We start from the raw sequence: 25,721 nt of genomic DNA, 5'->3' as shown, positions 1-25,721 counted from the left end.
AGATCATCTTGTTGATAGTGCCACAGGCTCACTGCGAATGACACTCAACTCCATCGCCCCTTTAAAAAAGACGCGAATAAAACAAAAGCGGTTAGCTCCATTGTATAACTCCCAAACCCGCAAATTAAAGCAAACTTGAAACGATATGGCATTCCACCAAACTGGAAGAATCTTGCTTAGTCTGGCCGGATAGTCTTAAAACATACAGGAAGAGCCTCTGTAATGTCAGAGCTGCCTATTACTCATCATTAATAGAGGAGAATAAAAACAGCCCTAGGTTCCTTTTCAGCACTTTGGCCAGGCTGACAAAGAGTCATAACTCTATTGATAAATGTATTCCTATAGTTCTCAGTAGTAACAACTTCATGAGCTTCTTTAATGATAAAATTCTAACTATGAGAGACAAAATTCATCACCTCCTGCCCTTAACCAGCACTGATTTATCCTCAAACACAGGAACCTTAGAAACAGCTGTAAAACCTGATATATATATTTAGACTGTTTTTCTCCAATTGACCTTCCTGAACTAACGTCAATGATTTCTCATCTAAACCATCAACCTGTCTCTCAGACCCCATCCCAACTCAGCTGCTTAAAGAAGTTTTACCATTAGTTAGCACTTCTTTACTAGATATGATCAATCTGTCATTAGCAACAGGCTATGTACCTTTAAAGTAGCTGTAATTAAACCTCTTCTTAAAAAGCCTATTCTTGATCCAGGTGTTTTAGCCAACTATAGACCTATACCTACCTATATATCTGTACTTGTGTTGTTAGATATTAGTGCTGCATTTGACACCATTGGCCATCACATCCTATTACAGAGACTGAACGTTTAATAGGCATCAAAGGAACCGCACAAAGCTGGTTTAAGTCCTATTTATCAGATTGATTTCAGTTTGTACACGTTAAAGATGAATCCTCCATACATGCAGAAGTTAGACATGGAGTTCCACAAGGTTCTATGCTTGGACCAACACTATTCACTTTATACATGCTTCCTTTAGGTAATATTATTCGGAAACACTCCATAAATTTTCATTGTTATGCAGATGATACCCAATTATATTTATCAATGAAGAAAGATGAAACTAATCAGTTACCTAATCTTCAAGCCTGCCTTAAGGATGTAAAGACCTGGATGACCTGCAATTTTCTGCTACTAAACTCAAACAAAACAAAGTTATTGTGCATGGCCCTAAACACCTTAGAAACAGATTATCTAATGATATAGCTACTCTGGATGGGATTGCCCTGGCCTCCAATACCACAATAAGGAATCTGAGAGTTATCTTTGATCAAGATAAGTCCTTTAAAATAGAAAAAGATATTGCTCACATATGAGCTTCTCTGCACTGGCTCCCTATGACATCCATAATAGAATTTAAAATCCTTCTCCTCACCTACAAAACCTTTAATGGTCAGGCACCATCATATCTTACAGGGCTTTTAGTACCCTATTACCCCACTAGAACACTGCACTCCCAGAATGCAGGCTTACTTGTGGTTCCTAGAGTCTCCAAAACTAGAATTGGAGGCAGAGCCTTCAACTATCAGGCTCTCCTGTGGAATCATCTTCCAGTTTGGGTCTGGGGGGCAGGCATCCTCTCTATATTTAAAAGTAGGCTTAAAACCTTCCTTTTTGATAAAGCTTATAGTTAGGACCAGCCCAGACTTGCCTTGGACCAGCCATTAGTTATGCTGCCTAGACTGCCAGGGGACTTCCCATTCCACTGAGCTCCTCTCTCCTCCTCTCCCTCTTCATCTGTACCCATTCATGTCCCATTAATGCATGTTACTAACTTGTCATTTTCCTTGTAGTTTTGTGCTTTCTTGTCTCTCAGGTATGCATGGACCTGTGGTTGCAGACCACCTGGTGCCCCTGTGGTCCCGCTTGACATCCACTGCTACTACTACTATTAGTAGTCATATTTTTATTATTATTATGATTATTGTTGTTATTGATATTATTGTTGTTGCTGTGTATCTCTGTGTCTCTCTCGTTCGCTCTCTCTCTGTCCCCTCTCCCTCTTTCTCTCTCAACCCAACTGGTTGAGACAGATGGCCATCCACCGAGAGCCTGGTTCTGTTTGAGGTTTCTTCCCATTAAAGGGGAGTTTTTCCTTGCCGCTGTCGCCAAGTGCTTGCTCATGGGGGAATGTTGGATCTCTTTCTCTCTCTTTTAGGTAAATTAAAGAGTATGGTCTAGGCTTGCTCTATATGAAAAGTAGCCTGAGATAACTTCTGTTGTGATTTGGCACTATATAAATAAAATTGACCTGACTTGACTTAATCTGCTCCATGATATCAAGAGTCAAAAAGCAATAATCCTGGTTGTACATCATGTTCAGTGTGAGTAAATCCCATTATAGAGGGCATGACCTTGAATTCACTTTGCCTCTCATCACAGTAAGTGCAGGGTTAAGAGCTACACAGTCTGATCTGAAAGGCCCATTCATTACATAACATCGTGGGTACCCTTGAACACTGTTTAGTATATGTAGCCATTTATAAAGCCAGCACAGCAAATAATCAACAATAGTCCAATCCAAGTCATTACTACAGTATTAGTTAGTATTACTGGGACATAGAGCCAGTTTTAGTATGGAGTCAGTCATCCATCTCTATGTTTATGTCTCTGACTTCATGTAAACTTAAAGAAGAGAATTGAGCTTCACCGTGCAGAATGCTGTATATGCAGAGTTTGAAACTATAAGGCTGTTTTCACATTCATCTGCTGAAAGTGGAAATTTTATCTGTGCTCATTGAAAAGCCAATTTTAAGCAGCAGGCCTATGAGCATGATTTGTGACATCACAACTAGTTCACTATATCAGACATTATTATTCAAAGTAGAGTATTTTACATACATCTTAAAACATGTCTGGTGGGGGTCTTCACATACTGTACATCCTGTTTGTGTGTCATGAAGTAAGTAGCAAAGAAATGAAACATAACATTTCAAAGTTGTGCTATCAGTATCTTTAAAATGTATACACTGCAGCAAGTGAGGTTTCTACATTATAAGTGGACTGATTCTGCAACATAACACATATACAGTATGTTACCCTAGAATAATTTACAGTTTTCAATGTTCAGTAGAAAAGATGTGAGTGTTCAATGTGACATCCTTACCTGTGATAACCCAGAAGTCTCTGGTAGCGACGGAGGTGTTAAGATTGTGATACTCCAGTGCTGCAAGGACATAAAAACACAATCATTTCCCCCTCTCACGACAAACCATCAATGTTTGAAGCATCAAAGCATTAATTTTCATTAATTAAAACATACAATTTAATTTAATATTTAATCAGTTTCTCCAAAACTGCATTATTAAGAGAATTTTTGGTAATGCTTTATTTTACAAGTCCGCTAATTTTATACTAATTTCCTGGTAATTTGCAGGTATTTAACAGTTCATTTTTAGGGCAAAACAGAAAAAGTGTGAAGTTGGTTTAGTTGGTAAGTCACAGTTCAATACGTTTGGATTTATACGTAGTTGTTCATTTGCAAAAAGTTTTGCAAAAAACTCTTGTTCTTTAACTGACATAAAATACTCAGATTCCAGTGTGTAGTTTTTTTGTGTCAAGTGATATACAGGCACATTAGGTTGTTTCTTAAAAACTCTATAATGAGCATTTCCCGTATACTACCAAATTACACAACCCTTTCAAAGAAATGTTCAAAGAATTCACAGTTACACAGCAGCTAATTTTAGGAAATTACTGAAAAAACCTTATATGCTAATATATCCTTTGATACACAAAACTACACACTGACAAGATTTTTTGCAAATTGCAAACAACTACTGTATAATTTGTACCGAAAACAGATTTTAAGATAAAAACATAAAATTGACAAATATGACATAAAAAGCAAACGGTAGATTTCTGACAATTTGAAAAAGCAAGGTAAAGTTAAATCTAAAGAGATACAGGATCATCCTCTCACACTGGACTCTCACTTACATAAGACTTCTCCCTGCTTCTGTTGTCATTTTAAGAATTGAAGCTGTAGTGAACAAAGCATTTTTTGTTAACTGGTATAAAATTAAAAAAGCAAAAAAAGCAATAATCATGAAGAACAGTATTCAAATTATTACATTTTCACTGCAGCAACAGTGCAATTATCATTCCAACAAGTGGTGTTCTCCCTAGTCAGACATTTGTTATTTTAAGAATCAGTGCTTGTAAATGTGGGCAAAATGTGTAAAACCTCTGAATCTTTTTAGTGAGGAGGGGAAGAGTTTACAGTTTGCCGCATTCTGTGCGGCAAGAATCTCAGTTTAAAGCCTCATTATCACTGCATGTCAGACAAATACAGCAGCAAGGAGAGCTTTCAGCCGCCTGAGCTCTGGTTGTCTGTGTTCTCTTACATCTATTTCCTGCCTGATTAAGCTCTTGTGCTGGAGGCTGGTGCAGTGTTTGGGGGAATGCTGTATCACTGGCCTGTGAAAGCAGACTCGCAACAGAAATGTACACTCAGCCATAACAGCAGAGAGGAGAGAGAGGTGTGGGGAAAGGAGGGTGGGAGAGGAACAGTACGGGCTTCAGCATTGTTAATGGAGGGCTGCGGGGCTCCCGGCAAAATCAGTTTAACATTGTCTATAAGTTTAAATCATGTGGAATATGAATTGGTGAGGAGGTTTCACATGAGTTTCTGCTGCTGTGTGATTGAAGCCTGGAGGACACAGACTGAAGAGCATTTTTAAGTCATTCCTAGAAGTGGATAAAAAATTATTTCATATTTTGTATCAGCAATTTGGTTGTAGCTTTTGATCGTTGTGTTCTAAAAGAGACATTTTGCAAACAGCCTCTCTCATATGTCACCTGAGAGAAATTGTTGAGGAGCAGAAGGGGAGTAAAAGAGCTGATCGCAGCAGTCCAGCCTACATGAGCGCCACAGGAACGATGGAGTGCTCGGCGCTACAAACAGGCACTTCGGAGTGGTGTGAGATCCCGGGTCTTTACTGTCAGAGCAGAGCCCAAGGTGGTATGAGAATTCCCCACTGTTAATTATTTACTGCAATAACTAGCTTTGAAGTGAGGAGGCAGCCGCTGCCAGCATATGCTCAACACCTCCTGTGAACAGTGTAATGTCACTAATGGCGAGAGGACAAAACAAACAGAGCAAAATCACTGTCACACAGTCACTCACTCTTCCCTTTTCCCTCTTGTCTTACTGGGTTTTCCTCCGTGTCAGTTTCTGCTCCCTCAGAGCCCCCCCTTGGTATCTAGTTGCCCTCTCTCTTTTTCTCCCTCACTTAATCATCACGCCTGTGGGTAGCTTCACTTTCTAATGTAATTCAATCACAACACAAAGTGAGCTTTAATTTAATGCTCACTAGCAAAGATTATCTTCATCTTGATTTAAGCACTGTGTAAACCACAACTGCCATCTGCCTGTGCCACAATCACACTGATGATGCATCTCAATTCAGGGGCAGCATCCTTCAAAGTTCAGATTTTAAGACAGAATGCGTCAAACAAGTGGACAAAACATTTCCTGTTCCAAAGGCTCTTCCAAATGTGGTCGTGATATGCAAATTTCTTTCAGCCAACCCGTATAGAGTATTTTCTGCCCTCAGTATGTCATAATCTATTGCAGGAAAGTCTGTTGTTTAAGGTGTGTTCATGCATTCCTCATCAACCCATTAAGGGAAGTATCTGGACCAATAAAAAAGCCACTGGAAGTCTGTCATAAAAGTCACTGTTTGTATTACTAGCCTGGCCATGTTAATTTAAGGCCATTACAGACAAGTGTAAATTACTGAATATGGATATAGTTGACCATTAATTTCTACTGTAAATTGGGGTAACATTACTACTGTTATCTATCACTTTGTCAGTTGTCAAAAATATATCAGATTGAGCAGAACACACTGATAACTTTGGTCTTTGTTAGGCTAGATGTCTCATTGAGGAAGGAAGCACAGTTTCAGTCTCACTTTTGGGACCTGCAAAGAGTACATTTTCATGGGCTGGGTCCTTAAAAGCATTCAGAATTGGGAAACAGTGTACTTTATATCTTTCTAGAACAGTATTTGACTGAGCATGATCTCTTGGTTCTCAGTTCTGCTAAATATAGTCCAGTCATATACACCTTGGGAGGTTAGAGTGCACACTGCGGTTACTGACAGAAGAACAGGAAGGTAAAAACTTAAAAAGCTCTTCTGGATAAGTGGTAATGCAGGGAAGGCCCTTGCTTAAAGGACCAGTGTGTAAGATTTAGTGGCATCTAGCGGAACGGACATGGAATATAATATTCATAAATATGTTTTAATTAGTGTATAATCACCTGAAAATAGGAATCGTTATGTTGTTGTTACCTTAAAATGAGCCCTTTATAGCTACATAGGGAGCGGGTCCCCTTCCATGGAGGTCGCCATGTTGCACCGCCATGTTTCTACAGTGGCCCAGATCAGACAAACCAAACAATGGCTGTAGAGGGGGCTTTTCAAGTTTCATGGCCACCGTAGGTTCTCCAACATGCTTGGAAGGGGAGGGGGAGGGGTATTCAGTTGGTTGCAATCTATAACCTTACCACTAGATGCCACTAAATCCTACACATTGGTCCTTTTAATCCTGGCTTAAGCATAAACTCTTCTGTGATCACGGGCATGACCTTGCATATCCAGAGCTCCATCTTGTCAAACTCACCAAAGTCTAGAAAAATTCAAAGCACAATGGCTGGTTGGAAACAGGAAACTGGAAGAAAGTGCTGTTTCTAGAGGTGGCCCTAAGCCAACTGAATAGTTGTCTCTAGATTTACAGGGTCTCCTTATTGCGATGTGTCTTTCTCCAGACCTCCTTCAGATTGTAAGGTTGAGGTTTGGTTATGCAGGATTACCTTGAGGAAGACACTGAAGCCGTCTTTTACACATGCACAGTTAAATTGACTATTGTAATGCAGTTTTTACCAGACTCTCCAAAAAATCAGTAAAACAACTACAACTCTTTGAGAATTCGGCTGCCAGGCTCTTAACTAGAACCAGGGAGAGTGAGCACATCACACTGATTTTAGCTACTCTACACTGGCTCTCAGTTACTATTAGAATTGATTTTACAATTCTTTTAATGGTTTGCAAAGCACCAGCCTATATTGCAGAGCTACTAAAACCACATGTCGCAGCCCGTGCCCTTAGGTCCTCACTGCTGCTCTCACAGTACCACATCCATAAGAACATTGGGGATGTAGCCTTCTCTGCTTACGCACCTAAAATCTGGATCACTTTACCAGCAGAAATTAAAGAGGTGACCTCAGTGAGCACTTTTAAAAGCCAAGTAAAAGCTACCTATACAAACTGGGCTTCAATCAACTTCCATCCCAACATTTACCTATGCGTATTTAATGCAATTTGTGCACTTTAATGTCTTATTTTTTAATGTATTTCAATGCTTTGTTCTCTTCTTTTTAATGTTTCCTTATTTTAATGTTTTATAATATGTACAGCACTTTGAATTACAACCACTGTCTGAAAAGTGCTATAAAAATAAATTAACTTAAACTTTCAACTTATATCTGTACCCTGCAAGACGGCTGAACAGGAAAGATAATTTACCCTGCTCGTGCTATTATCCACTATCCATAAAAGTTTTGAGTAAAATGCATCTTACATTACATATTGACTTCAGGGTACATGATGGAGAAGTCACTTTGTTATTGTCTTAGAAAAATGGCAATGGCCAACAAACCTGACACAGAAAATTACCAGATTTCTGGGTGAAACTTGTGTGTGTGAGAAGATTAAATCCCCATCAGCTGCAGGAGCTCAGTTCTGTCGTTGATCCTATATTCTGACTTTACTGTGAAGGAGGTCAAGCAAAAATAGTGGATTTCCCCTTAAGGGATCAATAAAGTATTATAAAAATGATTTCTCATTAGATCTCAGGGTACTACATCTGACATATCTCCCTCTATTGAGCAGTTTACCTTACATTTCCCAGTTAGACCGAGGATGAAAACAGGCTACAGATTGGGACTCCACTGGGACTGCTGTTTAGGCATCCACTGATTCCCTGTCACTCTTCATTTGTTTTTCTCTGAGTACAACTCTAACACAGACGGAGCGCTAGGCCACAGATGCCCTCAAAGGAGGATGAGATGAAAGGCACGGGCTTAGTTGTGTTTTTGCATCAGCTATCTTTAAGTGACTCAATCATTAAAAACCACTATGATCGTAAAAGCAGCAAAACAGTCACAAACATCCAATTACTGAGAAACTGGACATCAGTCAGGCGTAGCCATTGAAATCCTGAGTTCTACCATTGAATAGATAGACCTTATGAGGTAGTAAAGCCCTTGTGAATGCAGAATGCTCAGAAAACAACCACTTTCACTATGTTAAATTGACTGCGGTTTCTAAGGTTGGACAGGATTTTGTCTTCTCCTAGAAAAGTCAATCAGAATATCAGACCAACATGCTTTATGAGACACAGTCTGAAATCTTTATATTGAACCTCAGGTAGGCTTCAACGCAAGGAAAAAACAAGGAAAAGCACAGCACTTGTTTTTCTTTTTGTTTAATCCAATTTCTATTTGAAGAACAAATAATTCCCAAGAGAAAACGAGAAATACTGCTGGTATTTCTCCTTATTAGGCTGTTGAATTACTGCTGACAAAGAGATGGATTTCTGAGTGCAAAGTGTGACTTACGCTCAGCAATGACAAGTGGTGGATAGAAGAGGAAGTAGCCCACCAGCTCCGCTGACAGCTGACCAAGGAGGTTTGAGGCAGTGGTGCCATTAAGGAAGACAGTCCCATTCCTCACAGTGTAGACCAACGATACAGCAGGAGAGCCTGCTGCCTGGGAGACACTCAGCATCTGGGTATAGGCACAGAGAAAGAAGAGGATAGAGAAAAATATACAGTAGGTATAGTCACATGAAATACTTGGGATTATATCACTGTAATGTTCAAATAAATCAAAAAGATTAGTGCAAATCTTTTTTGCAGAATTAATGACTGATAATAGAGAATGAAAAACATCAAAATATCAGTTATTGTCTTGGATCAAAAAATATGAAACTCATCCCAGTGGCTGGCAAGGCATAAAAGCAAAAATATTTTAGCATCAATTTTTTCATCCATGCATAACTGTCAAATTAGCTTTAATATAGGGTGCACTTTAATGTGGCAGCTCATTAAAATTAATACAAACACTGCCTCCCTACACATAATTAATTTGCATCTGAGAAGCAGCTCTTATTTGAATAGCCTATGCCTCATACACTAAGGGACAATTCAGCACAAATTACACAGAGTTTGCATCTGCCAAATCACCTAAACCACATGGTAATAATGATGTGTAACAGCAGAACTGTTGAAGTTGCATCTTTTCTAATATTCTGCAAGCAATATTTAGTAAACTCAACATCATCTATCTTATCTTCTAATTTGGTTGTTGGATGGTTTTTTACACATAGCATTTTCCAAAAAGGGTAAAAATGTAACACCAAGTCTCAATATGATGGGGGATGATGACCACTGACAGTGACAATGACAATGAATGCTACACTCTGCATGTTTCACCTCTAGCATTTTGTTAACAATCACAGTTTTACACTAACACCTACACACTGCTAGGAGTGCAACACAACTCTTTCATCACGGTACCTGAGCAGAGAGTCTGTTGTTGCTGTTGAGCACTTTGGCCTGTGCAGCAGTAAACACCTTCTCAAGCCTCTGCTCCATCATTTGAGAGAACCGACAGGACCGCGGATCATCACCTGCTCCCACAAACTGCAGAACTGGAACAGAAAAATGAGATGAGCTGTACACTGTCAAAAAGGTCAGAATTCACATAGCAAACTTATGTTGTGTTCTAGTCTGACTTAACCATGCTTCTGATGTGGAATCACATGTGGAATTATTTTTTTACTTCTCAGACCTAGTTTCCACTGAAAGTGCTCACAACAGCAACAAATAATAGTAAGTCTCAAGCTCATCTCTGACTTATTTTTTCTCTTTCATCCTAACTGAACACTAGCTGACCTGTTTTCAGCTGGAAGCCAGTGGCTGGGCTGGGTCTCCATAATGCAACTGGGAGGGGCAGGGCTGTTACCATGGGGAGGTACTGTCGCAGGTCTGCAATCAGCTTATCACGGCCATAGGAGTCCAAGCCATCCAGCACTACAGAGGGGGGGTAAACCATGTCTGCTCCAGTCACATGATAAGCCACCGTCATGTTAGGAGAACCAAAAACAGTCTCCACCTGAGAGAGAAAAGTGAAATATATTGGAATTGTTTTTTTTTTCCCAAACTTTAAGCCCATGAATTGCACATTGCATATAGATCACATTACTGCCAACTAGTAGTGGGTGATATTAGTAAAAGCTTATATCACAATATACCATGTATGTACATTTTTATGCTTTTCTTTGCTGATTTCTGGCAACAGAACTTTCTTCTTTCTACTCATTTTTGTGGATGAAACTTGTCCACACATCTCAGAAAAGGTACCCTTATATAGCAATTTAGGGGTATTTATTACACTAATGATTAAATCCGATTAACAAGCACCTACTCATCAACAGGTGGCATTCATCAGACTGAAACGAGTTAAGAAGAGGCCCAGATGAGAAAACGAAAATGCTCTTGCACTAGGCACCTTGTGTCGTAACGTGGTCACAGGCAGAACAGTTTTGAAGGTTCTTTACCTATCTCAAGTAAGTTTATATTCATACCACACTGTGGTGAAATGAAACAAATGAAAAACACAAATGAAAAAAAAAAGAACCGCTACATTGAATGCAGGATATCAAATATCTTATGTATGATTTGGAAAATGGTAGGCAGTAATGGAAAATATTCTTATTTGGAGCTTAAACATACAAAACCACCAATATGGTCCTTCTAGCAGGATCAGTATGTACTGTCAATCAGTCATATTAGCCAGTGAACCGAGTGACAAGATATTGAACTGTATTGGATTGCTGGAGCGCACTACAGTGCATTCCAACTGATCGCTAACGAGAGCATGAGGCACAGGGGGAGGAGTGATTATGGAATACAGATATGTGCTGAGAACCAGGAGGGAATGAAGGGCTGCTCTGGAAGAGAGAAAAGAATAAAGATGAGGAAGACATGGGAGAGACTGTTAAATAAGGAATTTAGGACAAAGAAATCTATGTTCCTTCTCATCCACCCCAAGAGGCAAGGTATCACTGCATTCTCATCCTCAGGCAGGAAACACAGGTGAAATATGTGTTTGGTAACTATGTCATGAAACTGAGTTTGACTTTTTGGTGAACCGTGCTTATGTGAAAACCGGAAAGGGAACAATGACAGATGAGGCAAAACTTAAACGTGTTTGTGAGAGAGGTGAAACCATTCAGGTCCGTTATTTAAACCCATTTGAACGCCCATGTTGACAGGTTGATCCACTGGCAAAAACACTGAAAGCCTACAGTCTCTGTAGCTGAGAGTCACCGCTCTGCCTCCTCACAATTCGGCCTTGTTACAAGCTCTGTGAAAAGAGCCCTTTATTATCACTTCATCCTCTCAGACTTCACCCATGTGAAGGTGTTATTAAGAGATTGCGTTTCGAGCAAACCAGAGATTGGTAACACACTCACTGACTCCATCTCAAAGAGCATGAACGACTGCCAGCAGATTAACCCAACAGTTGTTTTGACATTCAAGTTTCCAGTCACTGGAGAGCTCTAACTACATGACACAAAAATAGTTCACTTTTATATTTTTAATGGCTTAAAATTCTTTTAGTCCAGCGGGTTGAATTCTATGTCTCATCATCTTTTTAGCATCAGCACATTGCTCTCCTCCCAACCATTTATAACCTATAATTAAACACAGAAGCAATTTCCCTTGCCAACAGACTGCTTCTCATTGGATGAGAGCGGTGCTACTAAAAGGAACCCAAGCAATGTTGAAATGGGTGACAGGGGTGCAGTGAAGCAAGACACCTTCAGAGACTACAGAGAGAGAGAGAGAGAGAGAGAGAGAGAGAGAGAGGGAGGGAGAGGGAAAACATGTGAGAGCATTGACCTTCACATGGACAGGGTGAATATGCAGGCTTCACTCTCAATTATTTGATACTTCCACATAGAGAAATACAACACGCAGAGATATTTCAATGGACTGCAGATATACATGAAAACACACACTCACACGCATGCACACACACACACATACACACACAGAAAAACATATGCACAAATAGATGCACTTAACACTTGCTCAAAATTGAGCTCTAAAGGCACTTCAACCCACAGGAGACTAGGAGGCGATGTAGAAAAAGGTACATCACATTGCTGCTTCATTCATTTTAAGACCCATGCAGTCTGTTATTTACAACCAAATTCAATTCTAACCATAACATTTTTCTCACATGTTCAGTGTACAACAGTAAACAGACACTATCCTACCAACTAGCTAACCTTATTCCCTCAATAATTGCTTTCTCTCTCACAGACTCAAACATGCATTTCTACTTGTATTTTAGTGTAGCTTCTCCGAGCCAAGAGGTGCTCCTGATACAAAGTCACACTGAGCGGAGGTATTAGAGGCTTATTGGAGTCAGAGAATGATTTTGGCACAGTGGGAACCATGATTGGCTTCACAAATGGCTAATCCACAGATACAAGGATCATTGTATGTGCCCTGGATCTGTTTGTATCATTATTGCAGAGAAACATCTGAGACTGGGTTCCCTCTGAGTTTTTGTGAAGCCAAATCTGGTGTGTTCACTGCTTTGGTAAGACTGGTGAATGTTCTTTTGGGTGAAATGTGGATAAATTCCATAGACTTTGGCTGCTATTACCTGTAAATATGAGAAAATTAGAGCAACAATTCTGATGTACAGCACTGCTACAGTCCACATCTACATCTTGTTTTAGTGTTGGTACAGTTACTTAAATATGTGACATCACCCACTGCCTTCTGGGACACATTCAGTCAACCTAATTTCTATATTAATCCTTATCTCTTCTCACGTAGCCTACATGAGGGTTCTTGGTTTAAGTGTCTAATTCACTCCATGCTAATAAACCTCCAGATTTGTGGTCAGGGAACGACAAATAACCATTTACTGTTGTCTAGTGTTAGAAGATTGTTTAATGATTCAAGGTCCAATATTTGAACTCTATGATAAACCTCGCATAATATGGAAACACAAAGTGGGAGTTTAACATAAATCTATTCAATTCAGAGAGACTTGCATGGCAAACATAGGAAAAATATTACTTCACTCCTGCAAACTGAACCAAAATCTTAGCATCAGGCATCTAGCCTGAACACCACTTCTTTCAATCTGTCAGAACCTTTAACTATTTCCAACAAGACTGACATAAACTTTTTTATCCAGAATTCATTTAAAATGTATTCCTGTATTCACTGGAATTCTAACTCTACTTTAGGCAGCAGGGGTTGTTGATCGTTTGCAATTTACTCATCACAGCTGTTCAGCATATGTCTGCGGGGAGTTTTGAGGCTGGTTGATGCTGTAGAGATAAAAACAGCATTGCAGATTCCACATTTTTTCCAATTACAGGCTTGTATGAAAAGATACTAGTGTATATACAGTATGTATGTACAGTATGTATAAAGCAAGGATTCTACTCTAAATCTGCCATTAGATATGGATAACCCCTCCACAGATGTTTAGGTTTATATAAAATTAAAAATATAATAAGTCCATATATATGGGTGGACATATACATCGATTTGATGAAACAGTAGTATTTGCTGGTTAAATAACAATAACTAATAACAGTAACTAATCTGACCTGTGCCTGGGCTGAACTATCATTCAGAGCTTTTCGGAGGCCTTGACTTAGTCCCCTGCGCAGATTCTGCCTCTGGATGCTGTCCAGCCTGTTCCTTCTCACATAGATGGAGACAACTATGAGAGATACAGATACAAACAGACAAACAGAGGGTGAAACAAAGACAAAAACAGAGACAAAACATGTTAGAGCAATAACATTATTTCACAATAAAAAAACACCAGTTTTTACGTCAGAGTAGCAAAAGTTTTTACCTGTTCGCACCCACATTCTCTCTGTAATGTTGCACTGCTGTGGTGGAGCTTCCGTGGTGGTGGTGAAAGGGGAGATGAAGATGGTGGTGGCCCCTCTGGGCAGGGTTGTCCTCGGGACAGGTGGCGTGAATGTTCGCCTGCTAATTGGAGCCCTGACGGTTGTGGTGGTAGTTGTTTTCCTGGTCACAGGTGCAGGCTGTGGTGTGGTTGTGGTGGTCGACTGCGTGGTTGCGGTGGTGACTCTTAGGGAAGGGATGGTAGTGATGGGGTTTTTAGATTTGGTGGCTGAAGCTAGAGTTGGGGTGGTAAGCTTCGCAGAGGCTGTTGTGGTGTCCTGTCGAGGGATCAGAGGTGATACCTGAGATGTCCTCTCGGTGGGCCCAGCAGAAAGAGTAGTTCTGGCTGATTGAGAGGGGGCTAGACTGGCATCTTTTTCTTTGGGGAAACTAGGTGCAACTACTCTGGCTGATCCAGCAGTTAACTCATCCCGCTCTGCCTCTGTAAGGACAAAAAACGTCACTTCCTGTGAGTGATCAGAATCTATGGATGAGGTCAGGTTGGGTGACGGGGTGACAGATAATGATACAGGGCCTGGATGCATTGCTGGTTTCGTTGACTGTGTTACACCAGCTAAATTTACCTTTGATGATGACAGTGATGATGAAGACATCAATGATGATGAAGCTTTAGACAAAAGTGAAGTGGTGGGGTTCATTTGCAACTGAGAAGCTGTGATACCACTAAATGATGGCGGTGAAGTCTCTGATGAAGAGGATGATGACATTAACTCTGTTGGTGAGATGAACCTATTCCATTTTAAATCAACTGTGTGGTCAGTATCAGAAAAAGTGTGTGAGGGATTGTTTGGAAGTGTGACAGCTGTATCAAATACAGATTTGGGAAAGTCAACAGCTGCTAAAGGGGAGCTCAGCTTGTTTTTATACACCAACGCAAAAGTGGTGGCTTGTGAAGATTTTACAGAGTCGCTACTTGTGTGTGAGAGGGGCAGAAAACCATTTGAACCCCAAGCTGATGGAGCAGGAGTGTTTACGGTGACTCGTTGAGACACACTGACAGCCGGAGCAGAACTGAGATCAGCTGGGGACGAATCCAGACTCTGTTCTTTAGATTTTGAAGTGCTTTTAACATATATTAAAGAGGAATATTCTCCACCAAAGTGCTCTGTCTCCAATGGATGAAATGAATATGGATCACTGGCAACTACAGTTGGATCAGTTGAATTCAATACATGCATATTAGGCTGTTGTCCATTTTCTAGCATTGGATGCTCATATGCTGGTCCATCTGCTTGTATATTAGAATTTCCCCTATCAAAGCCAGTAGATGTATTTTCTGATTCAAAGGCACTGTTTTGAAAAGGTTCAGGCTTGGTGGCTTTCCACTTTGTATATGGTGCCATTAGTTTTGTGCCAAAACTGTAAATAGCCCTAAACGTCTTTTCATTGGAAGTAGCAGTTGCTGCAGAGGAAGCAGTGGAGGGCATGGTTGTTTGTCTGCCTAAATAAAAAGGAGATTTATCACTGCTAACACTGGTGATTAGTCCCTGAGAGCGAGAGGAAGAGTTTGTCCTCGGTGTTAGGATGATTTCTGACCAAGACGAAGGAGAAGGCTGCTCATTATGGCCCGTGAATGTCCCATCATCTTTATGAGACAGACTAGTTTCTAATGCAGCATCAAACGTTACTAGGGAAAAGGGGATTTTAGTGAACGATCCTTTGCTAGAACTGTCAGAGCCTTTATTTAGCATAAAAACATCTTTTGGAGTCATGAAAGATGGAAACTGCCCTGATGGAACACCCTTTTTGTAAAATGCAGCACCTCTGATCAAAGTAGAATCTTCATTTCCCTTAAATAAAGGAGCCACTGACCTATTTGCAGTATATCTGTGTAAATTCTCAGCGGGCCTGTTTTCTTGTGTCCTGTGATCATTGGAGACTGTTGATATTTTATTGTTACCTGCACTCATTTTACTCTCAACAGTCGAAGATATGCTGTGATTTCCTCTCTCTGATTTTATGATATGAGCAGAGACTTCAGCTGATTTGTCAGGTGGTAGAGTTAGACCTGATGTTGTATAAAATTTGTCTAGAAAAGGAGGCACAGATCTTGTTTGAAAAGGTCTTTGTGAGGGAATCATTTGTGATGATAATGGGGCTTTGGCTTGGTCAGAGAAATTAACCTCACTGCTGACAGACAGGCCAATGCTGTCATCAGTGTTGTTGTGGTTTTGGCCATGGCTTAGAAAAAAGGGCAATGAGTATGTAGGGCGAGTGGTGTGTGAAAGACTTTCATGCATGGTTTTATAGGTCATATCATTTGTAAACTCAACTAGCAATGCTGAACTAGAAAGAAAGGCTGTCCCACTGTTGGATGAAAAGATCATTTTTGGTGTCGTCCATCCTTTGCGCTTCTGAGTTATGCTCTTGGGAGACCCTGTTTGTTCATGGACATTTATGACTTCATTACTCTGCAAATGAAGTGAATCTGACTCTGATGAGGAGGAGATTGTTCCTGTTCTGCTGATCAATCTAAGAATTGCACCAGTGGTGGACTCCGGCCTCAGCTGTGTGGGTGAAAGTGAGTTATTCAGGTAAGCTTGAGAGGAAACAGATGTGAGCTCAGCTCTTGCTATCTCTTCCTGGTTGTAATCTATATTGATGGCAGGAACTCTGGCGCTGCCGTGACCTGCTGCCATCAGTAAATCATCGGGATTAGATGCATGCTCCAAGGACACCATGCCAGAGTAGAAAGGTGTTAGTTTTGTGATTGCAGTTTCAGAGAGAGTTGTTTTACCTGGTGGACTCTTGGAGGAAAGTGTGAAAAAGGATCCTGTGGGACTAAACGTCATAGCTGGTGATGCAGAAGGATTTACTAAATGTGAATGGAGAGGCGACATGATTGCATCTCCAATATTTTTGTGAACCGAAGTTTGACTGCCTACTCCTGTCTTGTCTTTATTCTCTACATATGTTGTTAGATACAGCATCTGCTCTGTGACATGACTAGAAACAGAATAGCCTTCAGGAGGAGCAGACAGCAGTGCTGATGTGGGATTTTGTAAAGCTCCCTGCTGCCTTTGAGCTTGACTCTCTTGATTGGAGGGAAATGAGGTGCTCATTTCACGATTATTGGCCGAATCCAAGTTCATACCTGGATTATGAGCTTGAGTGGCTCGAGGTGAAATCTTTAAAAGAATCAGTCCATTGTTTGAAGTAGAATATGATGAGTATGTGCTGTTTGCTGGTGTTCTGATCACTCTTGTGCTTAAACTTCCTATGTGTGTCCCACTCACTCCATGGATTTTATCAGTTGATGGGTAAAATAAGTGTGTTGTCACTTTATTGCTCTCTTCAATGCTGGTTTCACTTGTCACTATTTCATGGAGATGAAAGAGTGACGGTGCAGTTGTTGTGCTTTGTGCTGGCTGTGTAGCAGCTGGTAGATTAACAGCTGAGTGAGCGGTGGATTGTGCAGCAGTCAAACTTTCTGTCCAATCCAGAGATACTGCTGGTGCTAATGTTGCTGTTTCTCTCTGAGGGGCAGAGCTGGACACAATCCTTTGACCTTGAGATGAAGCAGCTTTAGTGCTCCACTGAGTGGAAGATAATAGAGAAAATAGAGACAGTGAGGATGGTAACACAGAGGAAGTGGATGGAGTTGAGGAGGACAGTGACGATGACAATAAAGAAGATGGTGAAAACGATGAGACATTCCTGTTTCTATCCATCAAGGACACATGTGATGGCCCAGATGCCATGGTGAGAGCTTTAGGTGGTATGGTGTGTTGGGGAGACATGCTAGAAGTCAGACCTGAGTTGTCGGGGTGGTTTCCATTGGCTCCCACAGAAGAGGAGGAGGAGGAGGACATCTCTGAGCCCTGGCTGGAACTATGTAAAGGCCATTGGGTGGTGTGGGTCTCGTCCCTGGTGACAGTTGGCGAGGTTCTGCTTTGAGCGAGGCTCACTGGATGTTTTACAGTTCCTGCCATGACGGTTAAGACAGACGAAAAGGCAGGCTGGCCTGATAAACCTTCCCCCTCGGACTCCGAGTCACCATCTGAGTGGACGACTGAAAAAGGCACCTCCTCTGCCACCGACAGGTCGGCCAATGGATGAGCAGGAGCAGCTTTGACTGTGGGGTCGCTTGGTAAAGACGAGGAGCCAGAGGCATCATAGGTGGTTTTCTCTGTTAACAGAACAGAAAGGAAGATGGCAGATTATATTGATATGTTAATATACCGACAAAGGCCTACTTTTGAAGGTGAAGCTGCGTTTAATTCCATTTCAAGTGGGCCACTGTAATAGTCTTACATGTTGGTCAAAACTCAGACATGGAGTCTTTGGAAAAGAAAACAACAACACATAAGAATTCCTGGTGCCAACTTCTTATAAGGCACCCTCTAAAAAGGGTTTATAAGTTGGAAATGATGGCTTATTGAATGCTTACTATGTCAGTTGTAAGACATTATTAAGAACAACCTTTGTGCTGTCAGGTTGTTAAAAGTCCCTTTTACTGGTGTTAATCCTTTTTATTTGTTCAAACAAGAGAACTGGCATGCTCAAGTCAAATGTCTTCAGAGTGTAATGGGTGCCGACCCAAAAGGCACAACAGTAGCAAATTAAGTTGTCAGCACTTGCAAATAAGTATGTAATACTTTTAATAAAGCACAGCAGCAGAACACTTGAAAAAGAAGGAGACACATTACATGCTACATGGTTCAACTCTATATATACCCAATATTGGAGAAACAAAAGAATTCCAAGGGGACTAAGAATTAACAAGGCGCTATTGGGTAGTAACAACCCTGCATTCTGCAAGAAGTGGTGTGAAGTCTTGAATGTTCATTGGACTTAATGTTACTGGTCATTGATTACACACAAGAGGAGCTATGCAAGGGAATACAAGTTCAGCTCACAGGAGTTGATGGGGTTCAATGAACGCTGTACCTCCTTGATCGATTCCTATTAAAAGGAATTGTCTGAGACCAAAGTGAAGAAATATCAACGAGACACGCTGGACTACAAAAACAACCGGATACATCCCGGCTATCTGACTGAATAGAGAGGATGCACAGGGCACACAGGACAGGTGATGATCATCCAGTGGGCTGTTGACTGATGAATCTGGGAACGAAACCATTGCTACATCCAGCCAGTCTCGTTTTTAGAGTCACCACAACGAATCATCTGAACCAGAGGGGCCACAAGAAAAGACTGACACAACAGGGAGGGAGGAGGCGTAGACAGGCGCACAAAGAGAGCTCCGAGCCCTCCAATATAATTAACTTATCCTAGAGACAGCTAAGTGATCAGGAAAATGCTTTGTTGTCTAAAGGCCTGTCTTTTGTGCCCTCTAAAGATGCTGATCTGTTTACAATGAGAGTTGAACTGTTCAAGTTTTTTTGTGTAGTAAAATTGAGATTGTTTTTTTTTTTGCAAAGACTTTGAACACAATTCTTCCTCTGTGCACACTGATCACAGAGATGGGGTGGAGATAACTAGTGAGTCACAAGCTGGCAGTAAATTTAAGACCAAAAGTTTATTTATCCCCTCGGTGACTAATGCCTCTGTACAGACATTTTGTTGTTCAGTTGAAGATGACGTTCGGTCTCTGTTTTCTTCTCCTGGTGCAAACAAATGCTATTCCAGTTTATCTCCACAAGAGACAGAGAGACAGGCCCTTGAAGATTTTGCTAATGATGAGTCGACTGTAATATGCAATGCTGACAAGGGTGTTGCAGTAGTATTGCAAAATAAAGAATAATACTGTGCTGAAGGTAAGGAATCAATTGAGTAAAACAGATTTCCACACCCATCTGAGTTATGATCCAACACTTAAGTTTGCAGGTGAAATTAGAAACACTCTTGATTGGGCAGTTAGTAATCAATCAGGAGCTAGAAGCATTTAAAGGGGTATCTCAACTCTAGATTGCCCACTCTTACATTTACAGAAGAGGCAAGTAGAGAATCAGTGTCTTTTTTAGATGTGAGAGTAAACAAATCTGAGTTATTACAGACTACAGTCTTATGCAAAAAGACAGAGAGAAACAACTATTTCCATTACTCAAGTTAACATCCACACAGCCTGAAAATAAGCTTGCCTTATGATCAACTGTTAAGAAGAAAAATAATTTGTAGGTCTGATGGAGAGTTTGAGAGACAGGCTAATGACCTGTGTGTCCATTGCCAAGAAAAGAATTATGACCAAAGAATTTTAAGTGCATGTTTGTCTAAGGCTTGTGAAAAAGATAGAAATAGCCTCCTAGCACCTAATCCTCCTCCTCTTAAACAACAATATGTTGCCTTGAGCACTACCTTTTCACCTGTTTCTCAGTTGGTTAAAAGTGTTATCAGAAAACACTGGCATATTCTGTCAGGTGACCCCATTGTTGGCTGAAAGTTTGTTAGTTTGTCTGTTAATTCTCCTGGTTTGAACTGTGTGAAATGTAATGCCATGATCAAAGGGGACCATTTTTACATCCCCATACAGTCAGAAAAATGAAAGTCAGGGGTACAATCACATGTAGGACCACACATGTAGTCTACCTATTGAAATGTCCTTAAGGGTTTTGCTATGTGGGCAAGACAAAAAGGGAATGAGAATTAGGATCTCTGAGCATAAGAGTAGCACCAGAAATAGGGAAGAGAGGTCAATTATGTTGGCCATGGAGTTTGTAGGCTACAGTTCATGGCTGTTATGCCACTGTTGAAGGGAGAAGATAGGAAGAAGAAACTTTTATTTATGTATATGCATTTGTATTTTCTATGGGGGTTCTGCACATGATGAGTTTACATATGTCCATACATGCATTTTCTTATTGTTAGTGTATAAATTAATTGGTCAATTATCTAGTTGTTGCAATAACAGAATGTGGTATATTTCCTCTTATGACTTAATTTTTCTTACTGATATTTTTCTTACTATTATTTGTCTTTTGATGATGATGTTTGGATGGATGTTAATCACCAGCAGGTCCCTGGCTGCTGTTTAAGAGGCATCACACCCACATATGTCTCAGAAACGCAGAGGAAAGCTTAAGGCCAAAACGCATCCGTTTCCTGATGCTGCTGTGCATTATTATTAATCATCATCATCATCATTAAGTGTTACATACTTATTTGCAAGTGCTGATGACTTAATTTTCAGTCCTTTTATTATTATATTATTACATTGGTACATAGATAATCCACTAATAAATACTTGTGTTATTCTCTACCTCTCTAATTAGCCATCAAGTCTGCAGTTATAAATATTAGTAAGTCAATAATAAAGGCTATTTACATGTACAGCTGTAACGATTAGTCAATTAATCGATCAACAGAAATTTAATCACCAACTATTTTGATAATTGATTGTTTAGAGTCAATAACAATATAACAATATTTTGAGTATCTTTGGGTTGTGGACTGTTGGTCGGGATAACACATTTTAGGTTGCATTTTGGGCTTTGAGACATTTTTCACCATTTTCTGACATTTTATAGACCAAATGAATAATCAATTAATCAAGAAAATAATCAACAGATTAATCAATAATGAAAATAACTGTTAGTTGCAGCTCCATTTACAACAACCCATCAAGTCTGTGCTTCTCTGTACTTCTAAGTTGTAAATAAATGGATTTTGGTCCAGAGGGTAAGTAGTCAAATGCCAATTGGAGGGTCTTCCTTTGAATTGAAGAGCAATTCTGTAGAAGGATTAAAACAAGCCAAAGGAGTTTTTCACAAACTGGCAACCCAAAAGCTGTTCTTAATGACTTATAATTGATCTAACAAAGAATTAGTAAATGATTAATTAACCATTAACAAAACCATTAGTTACAACTTATAAATCCATTATAAAGTGTGCTTTATTAGGAAGTGGTACCAAATCCCTGCTGCCTATTAGCCAAAAAAAGTGTATAAAATGTCATGTTGATACTCTGTCCCATTAACTGACAGCGTGAAAAATCTGATTGCATAAGCAGAGTGCATATTCATCCAGGCTGCACGTCAGCACAGAATTACCTTCTCTAAATATGACAAATCGAGCCATTACAAAGAGTCAGGTAAGTCACACCACCGTGTAAGAGACTTGATTCATACAGTACACATTTTTAGATTGCTGGGGTTGTCAGGATTAATCTTGATGCAGTCTGATAGTTGTAATAAATAACAAATTGACTTTCAAGTACAATGTTTTAATTGAATATTCTCTGGAGATCATTTTAACCTATGCACCAACATGAAAACAAACTACACCAGGTTTGGGGGTGTAAACATAGTCATCTTTCAAATAGTCTCACAAAGCACACCAAGGGCAGACATTTATGTATTCCCAAAGGAGAGAAAGACGAAACAATCTTCAAAGTGGAACAAATAGAATTATTCAAGAGATGGCAGCCGTGTGCTCAAGCATTGCTAAGATAAAAACACACAATGGACTCAATGTTACAATGTGTTCTGCCCTTGCAGAAATTATGGCTCGGTAAAAGACAGAAAGAGAGAGAGAGAGAGAGAGAGATGGAGGTTTACATTACAGTAACTACCATGAAGATGCTGGAGGTGATTAATGCACCAAGACGGCCAATGTGGAGTTGTCTCCCTGCCATTCGTGTCCTCTTCTCTCCTTTTATTCTCTGCACATCCTCGACACATCCATATAGGGGTTCTTTTATCCATTTACAAAGCTTTGCAGTCCTGTCACATCTCCCACCCCCTCAGCATGTTTCCCTTGCTGAAGTGCATCCAGATAACACTCACATACAACTCCTTCAGTGTTGGAGGGACACAAGCTGAGTTCAGGGGGACCCTTTTGATGACAGACATGTACCTGGATTGCAAAAGCATACTCATACATCATGTCTTTATGTTTTCCAGAACAAAAATGAATATAAACTGTGAAATCCAGAGAATTGTCCAGCACATACTGGAAATTACTGAGGCCCTTAAATCCATGCTTTCTGAATGACATACATGATGATTAGCCTGAGGCAGTGTACTCATACATACTTATATATAATAGGATCTTGTACCTATAAATTCAGTAAAAGTTCCAGGTCACTAACTCTGAATGAACTCTTAAATGTCACCAATATCCCAGAAAATTGGTATAAATGCTTTTCACAATTTGTTTTCACCGGAATAAATCATTGACTTTAATTAACTGCCAACATTCATTCCTTAAAGGCTGTATGCATGATCCCACTTAATTCCCATTCTTTAATAAATGACTGATGTAGTAAAATGTGATTAGTGAAATTGCTATACTGCAATTTGAATCCAATCCTTAAAAAACTGATGATGTAAAACAAAGAGTGGTAAGAAGGGAAATATATTTCTGTATTCACAAAAGGGCTCTAACATAACAAAGGATATGTGACCGGTTTCAAGGCCACGAAGAGGTCACTCAGTCAAACCATCTGATCATCAAAATGAAAGAGAACTTCCTGGCCCCCTTCCTCCTGCTTTAACGCGCCCAGTGGAGACATGAATTTGGGTGTAGCGGGACGGACGCCAGTTCTAGCGGAGGTGTGGGGTCCACCTGTGGTTTGCCACCTGCTCTGATAGAGCTGAGCATATGGGAGGATTTCAACCCCGGACTAGAATGGAAAAGGTGTGCAGATAAAAGGAGAGAAAGAGAAACAGAGAGACAGAGAGTGACGAGAAAGGGTGGGCTGGGAGGTGTGGAAAAAGAAAATGGCATAGACCTACCAAGACAAGAAAAATAAGTGCAGCAGTCGGGTAAAGAGTGGTACAAGAGAAAGAAAAGGATTGAATTTGTGGTCTTTGGGAGGTAACTGCAGTGAAAAATCTGCAGTCCACAAGTCTGCTAGTCATTCCTAACAAAAGTAATTTATCTTCATGATTCCTCACACTATCTAGCTTCCCTCTGGAAAGCGTAGTAACAGATGATGTCACATTACTGCAAGTAATACTTTTTCAACTTGATAGTTTAAGTAAAGGGTGATTTTACAGAGAAAATTGTGCTAAAACTATTAGTCAATGGACAAAAAATAAATCAGAAATGTATCAGTAACAATTTGCATTATTGATTAATAGTTTAATTCAGACATTTACAAACAACAAACAACAAATATTTGTTGGTTTCAGATTCTTAAATGTGAAAATATGCAATTTTTTTTTTGTTTTATATCATTGCACATTAAATATCATTTGGTTTTGGACTGTTGGTCAGACAAAACATGGTATTTTAAGACATAAATGTCTAAAAAATGATTCACAAGACACCTTTCTTCCATGTAATGGGTTGCAACCATAAAAACACTGAGTCTTGGGTCTAAATATTTCACTTAGTGCAAACATCATTTTCCAACTTTAAAGCCATTTAAGGGAATATAAACCGGGAACATTGTTGTGTACGAGGCTCAGTGCAATTAAGCATGTATGATCAATAAAATGTTTGGTTTAGGTATTTATCTTTAGCTACATGATTCTCACTTCTCTGAAACCTTCTGCAACAAGCACATGCAAATCGCAGACCTCATTTCCACAGCGTTTTCCCCCTCTGCAGCCAGCACTATCTTTGAGCTACTAGGACACAGACATGACACTGCTGCGGCTCCCGCTGCTTCCACTCATATTACACACTCCTTCTCCTTTTGCTTTGAGCTGTTTTTGTTCTCTTATGTGCAGAAAATGGTAAACAAGAGAGTACAATTCAATAGTGAGGTGGAGGGAACCCTGGGAGCAAAGAAACAAATTTTAGAAGCTTGATCGATTGCTTCTGAGGAAGTACCTCAGATGTCCCTGCTATGTTTTGACTGTGTATTGAAGGCAGAGGCATACCATTGCTTTGAGCTGTTGTCCTATTAAAAATATATTAATAGTGGGGTGGAGGGAAGTCTGGAAGGAGAGCATATGTATTGCAGCATATGAGCATATGTATTGCACATATCCTCGCTGATTTTTTTTTGCCTGTGTATGGAGACTTCATGTCTGAGCAGGGCCGGAGGAGGGTGGTAGCAGTGATGCCAGGCACTGCTGAGGTGACAGTACAGATGGGGGGGGAGGATGTCACACACCCCAGCTATGCTTTTTATTTTCTTCAGAGGTTGCAAACAGCACAGTAGGATGCGACACGCATCAGCTGTCTGGAACACAGTCCAGCAAACACTTAAACCTGCAACCACGCAGAGATGTGGACATTTTATTAAGAGAGATGTTCATTCATTCACTCATTCATTACTTCCACCAAGAAGGTTATGTTTTTGATCCTGCCTGATTTATTATCTGTTTGTTAGTTAGCGTATCTCAAAAACTAAAAGTTAGGCCAAGGAACATATCGTCTGTTTGTGGCGTGGATGTAGGACTTGTTTAAAGCCACACTGTAAGTTTTGAAGGACAACAATGTTTGTCCTACAAATGAAAAGTGAATTTGTAAGTAAAATAACAAATCATTGCTCAGTTCAACACACACAAGGGTTTTGCTGCAGCCTTACATGGTCTGGTATGACCAGTAGCTTCTGTTGGTTAATGTTAGCTAATATTAGCTACTGTTAGCTATCTTTACATGGATATTGTGACAACACTTAGTCAGTCTGTTGACTTTAAGACTGTTGCAAGACTGTTGTACTTCCTCTACTGTTACACGACATTGTAGCATTCATTATTATCTTGTAATTGTCTCTTGTGGCCACAGTAAGCCCTGCTCAGCAAATATTACACAGACTCACTTTGAAGTATGTCATGACATTGTAATATG

The 25,721-nt window shown here is 40.1% G+C and overlaps 1 protein-coding gene across 6 annotated transcripts in view; it reads right to left on the bottom strand.

The window, feature by feature from the left end:
• Positions 1 to 25,721, bottom strand: part of kiaa1549lb (KIAA1549-like b) — a 68,929-nt gene that overhangs the window by 21,179 nt on the left and 22,029 nt on the right. For 3 of the 6 annotated variants that reach the window (XM_044347480.1, XM_044347471.1, XM_044347454.1), the window contains exons 2-7: positions 13,999 to 18,204; positions 13,745 to 13,860; positions 9,993 to 10,212; positions 9,615 to 9,748; positions 8,655 to 8,823; positions 3,135 to 3,194 (exon numbers count right to left, since the gene is read on the bottom strand). In XM_044347480.1, coding sequence (XP_044203415.1) covers positions 3,135 to 3,194; positions 8,655 to 8,823; positions 9,615 to 9,748; positions 9,993 to 10,212; positions 13,745 to 13,860; positions 13,999 to 18,204 — 4,905 coding nt within the window. Of the gene's footprint in view, positions 1 to 3,134; positions 3,195 to 8,654; positions 8,824 to 9,614; positions 9,749 to 9,992; positions 10,213 to 13,744; positions 13,861 to 13,998; positions 18,205 to 22,545; positions 23,888 to 25,721 lie in introns of those variants that run through there. The other 3 variants (XM_044347488.1, XM_044347463.1, XM_044347494.1) reach the window with 3 other exon arrangements.

The sequence above is a fragment of the Thunnus albacares genome, chromosome 1, assembly GCF_914725855.1.
Source record: "Thunnus albacares chromosome 1, fThuAlb1.1, whole genome shotgun sequence".
Lineage (NCBI taxonomy): Eukaryota > Metazoa > Chordata > Actinopteri > Scombriformes > Scombridae > Thunnus > Thunnus albacares.
The sequence above is the reverse complement of the archived record's forward strand: the minus strand, read 5'-3'. Positions and strand labels throughout refer to the sequence as shown.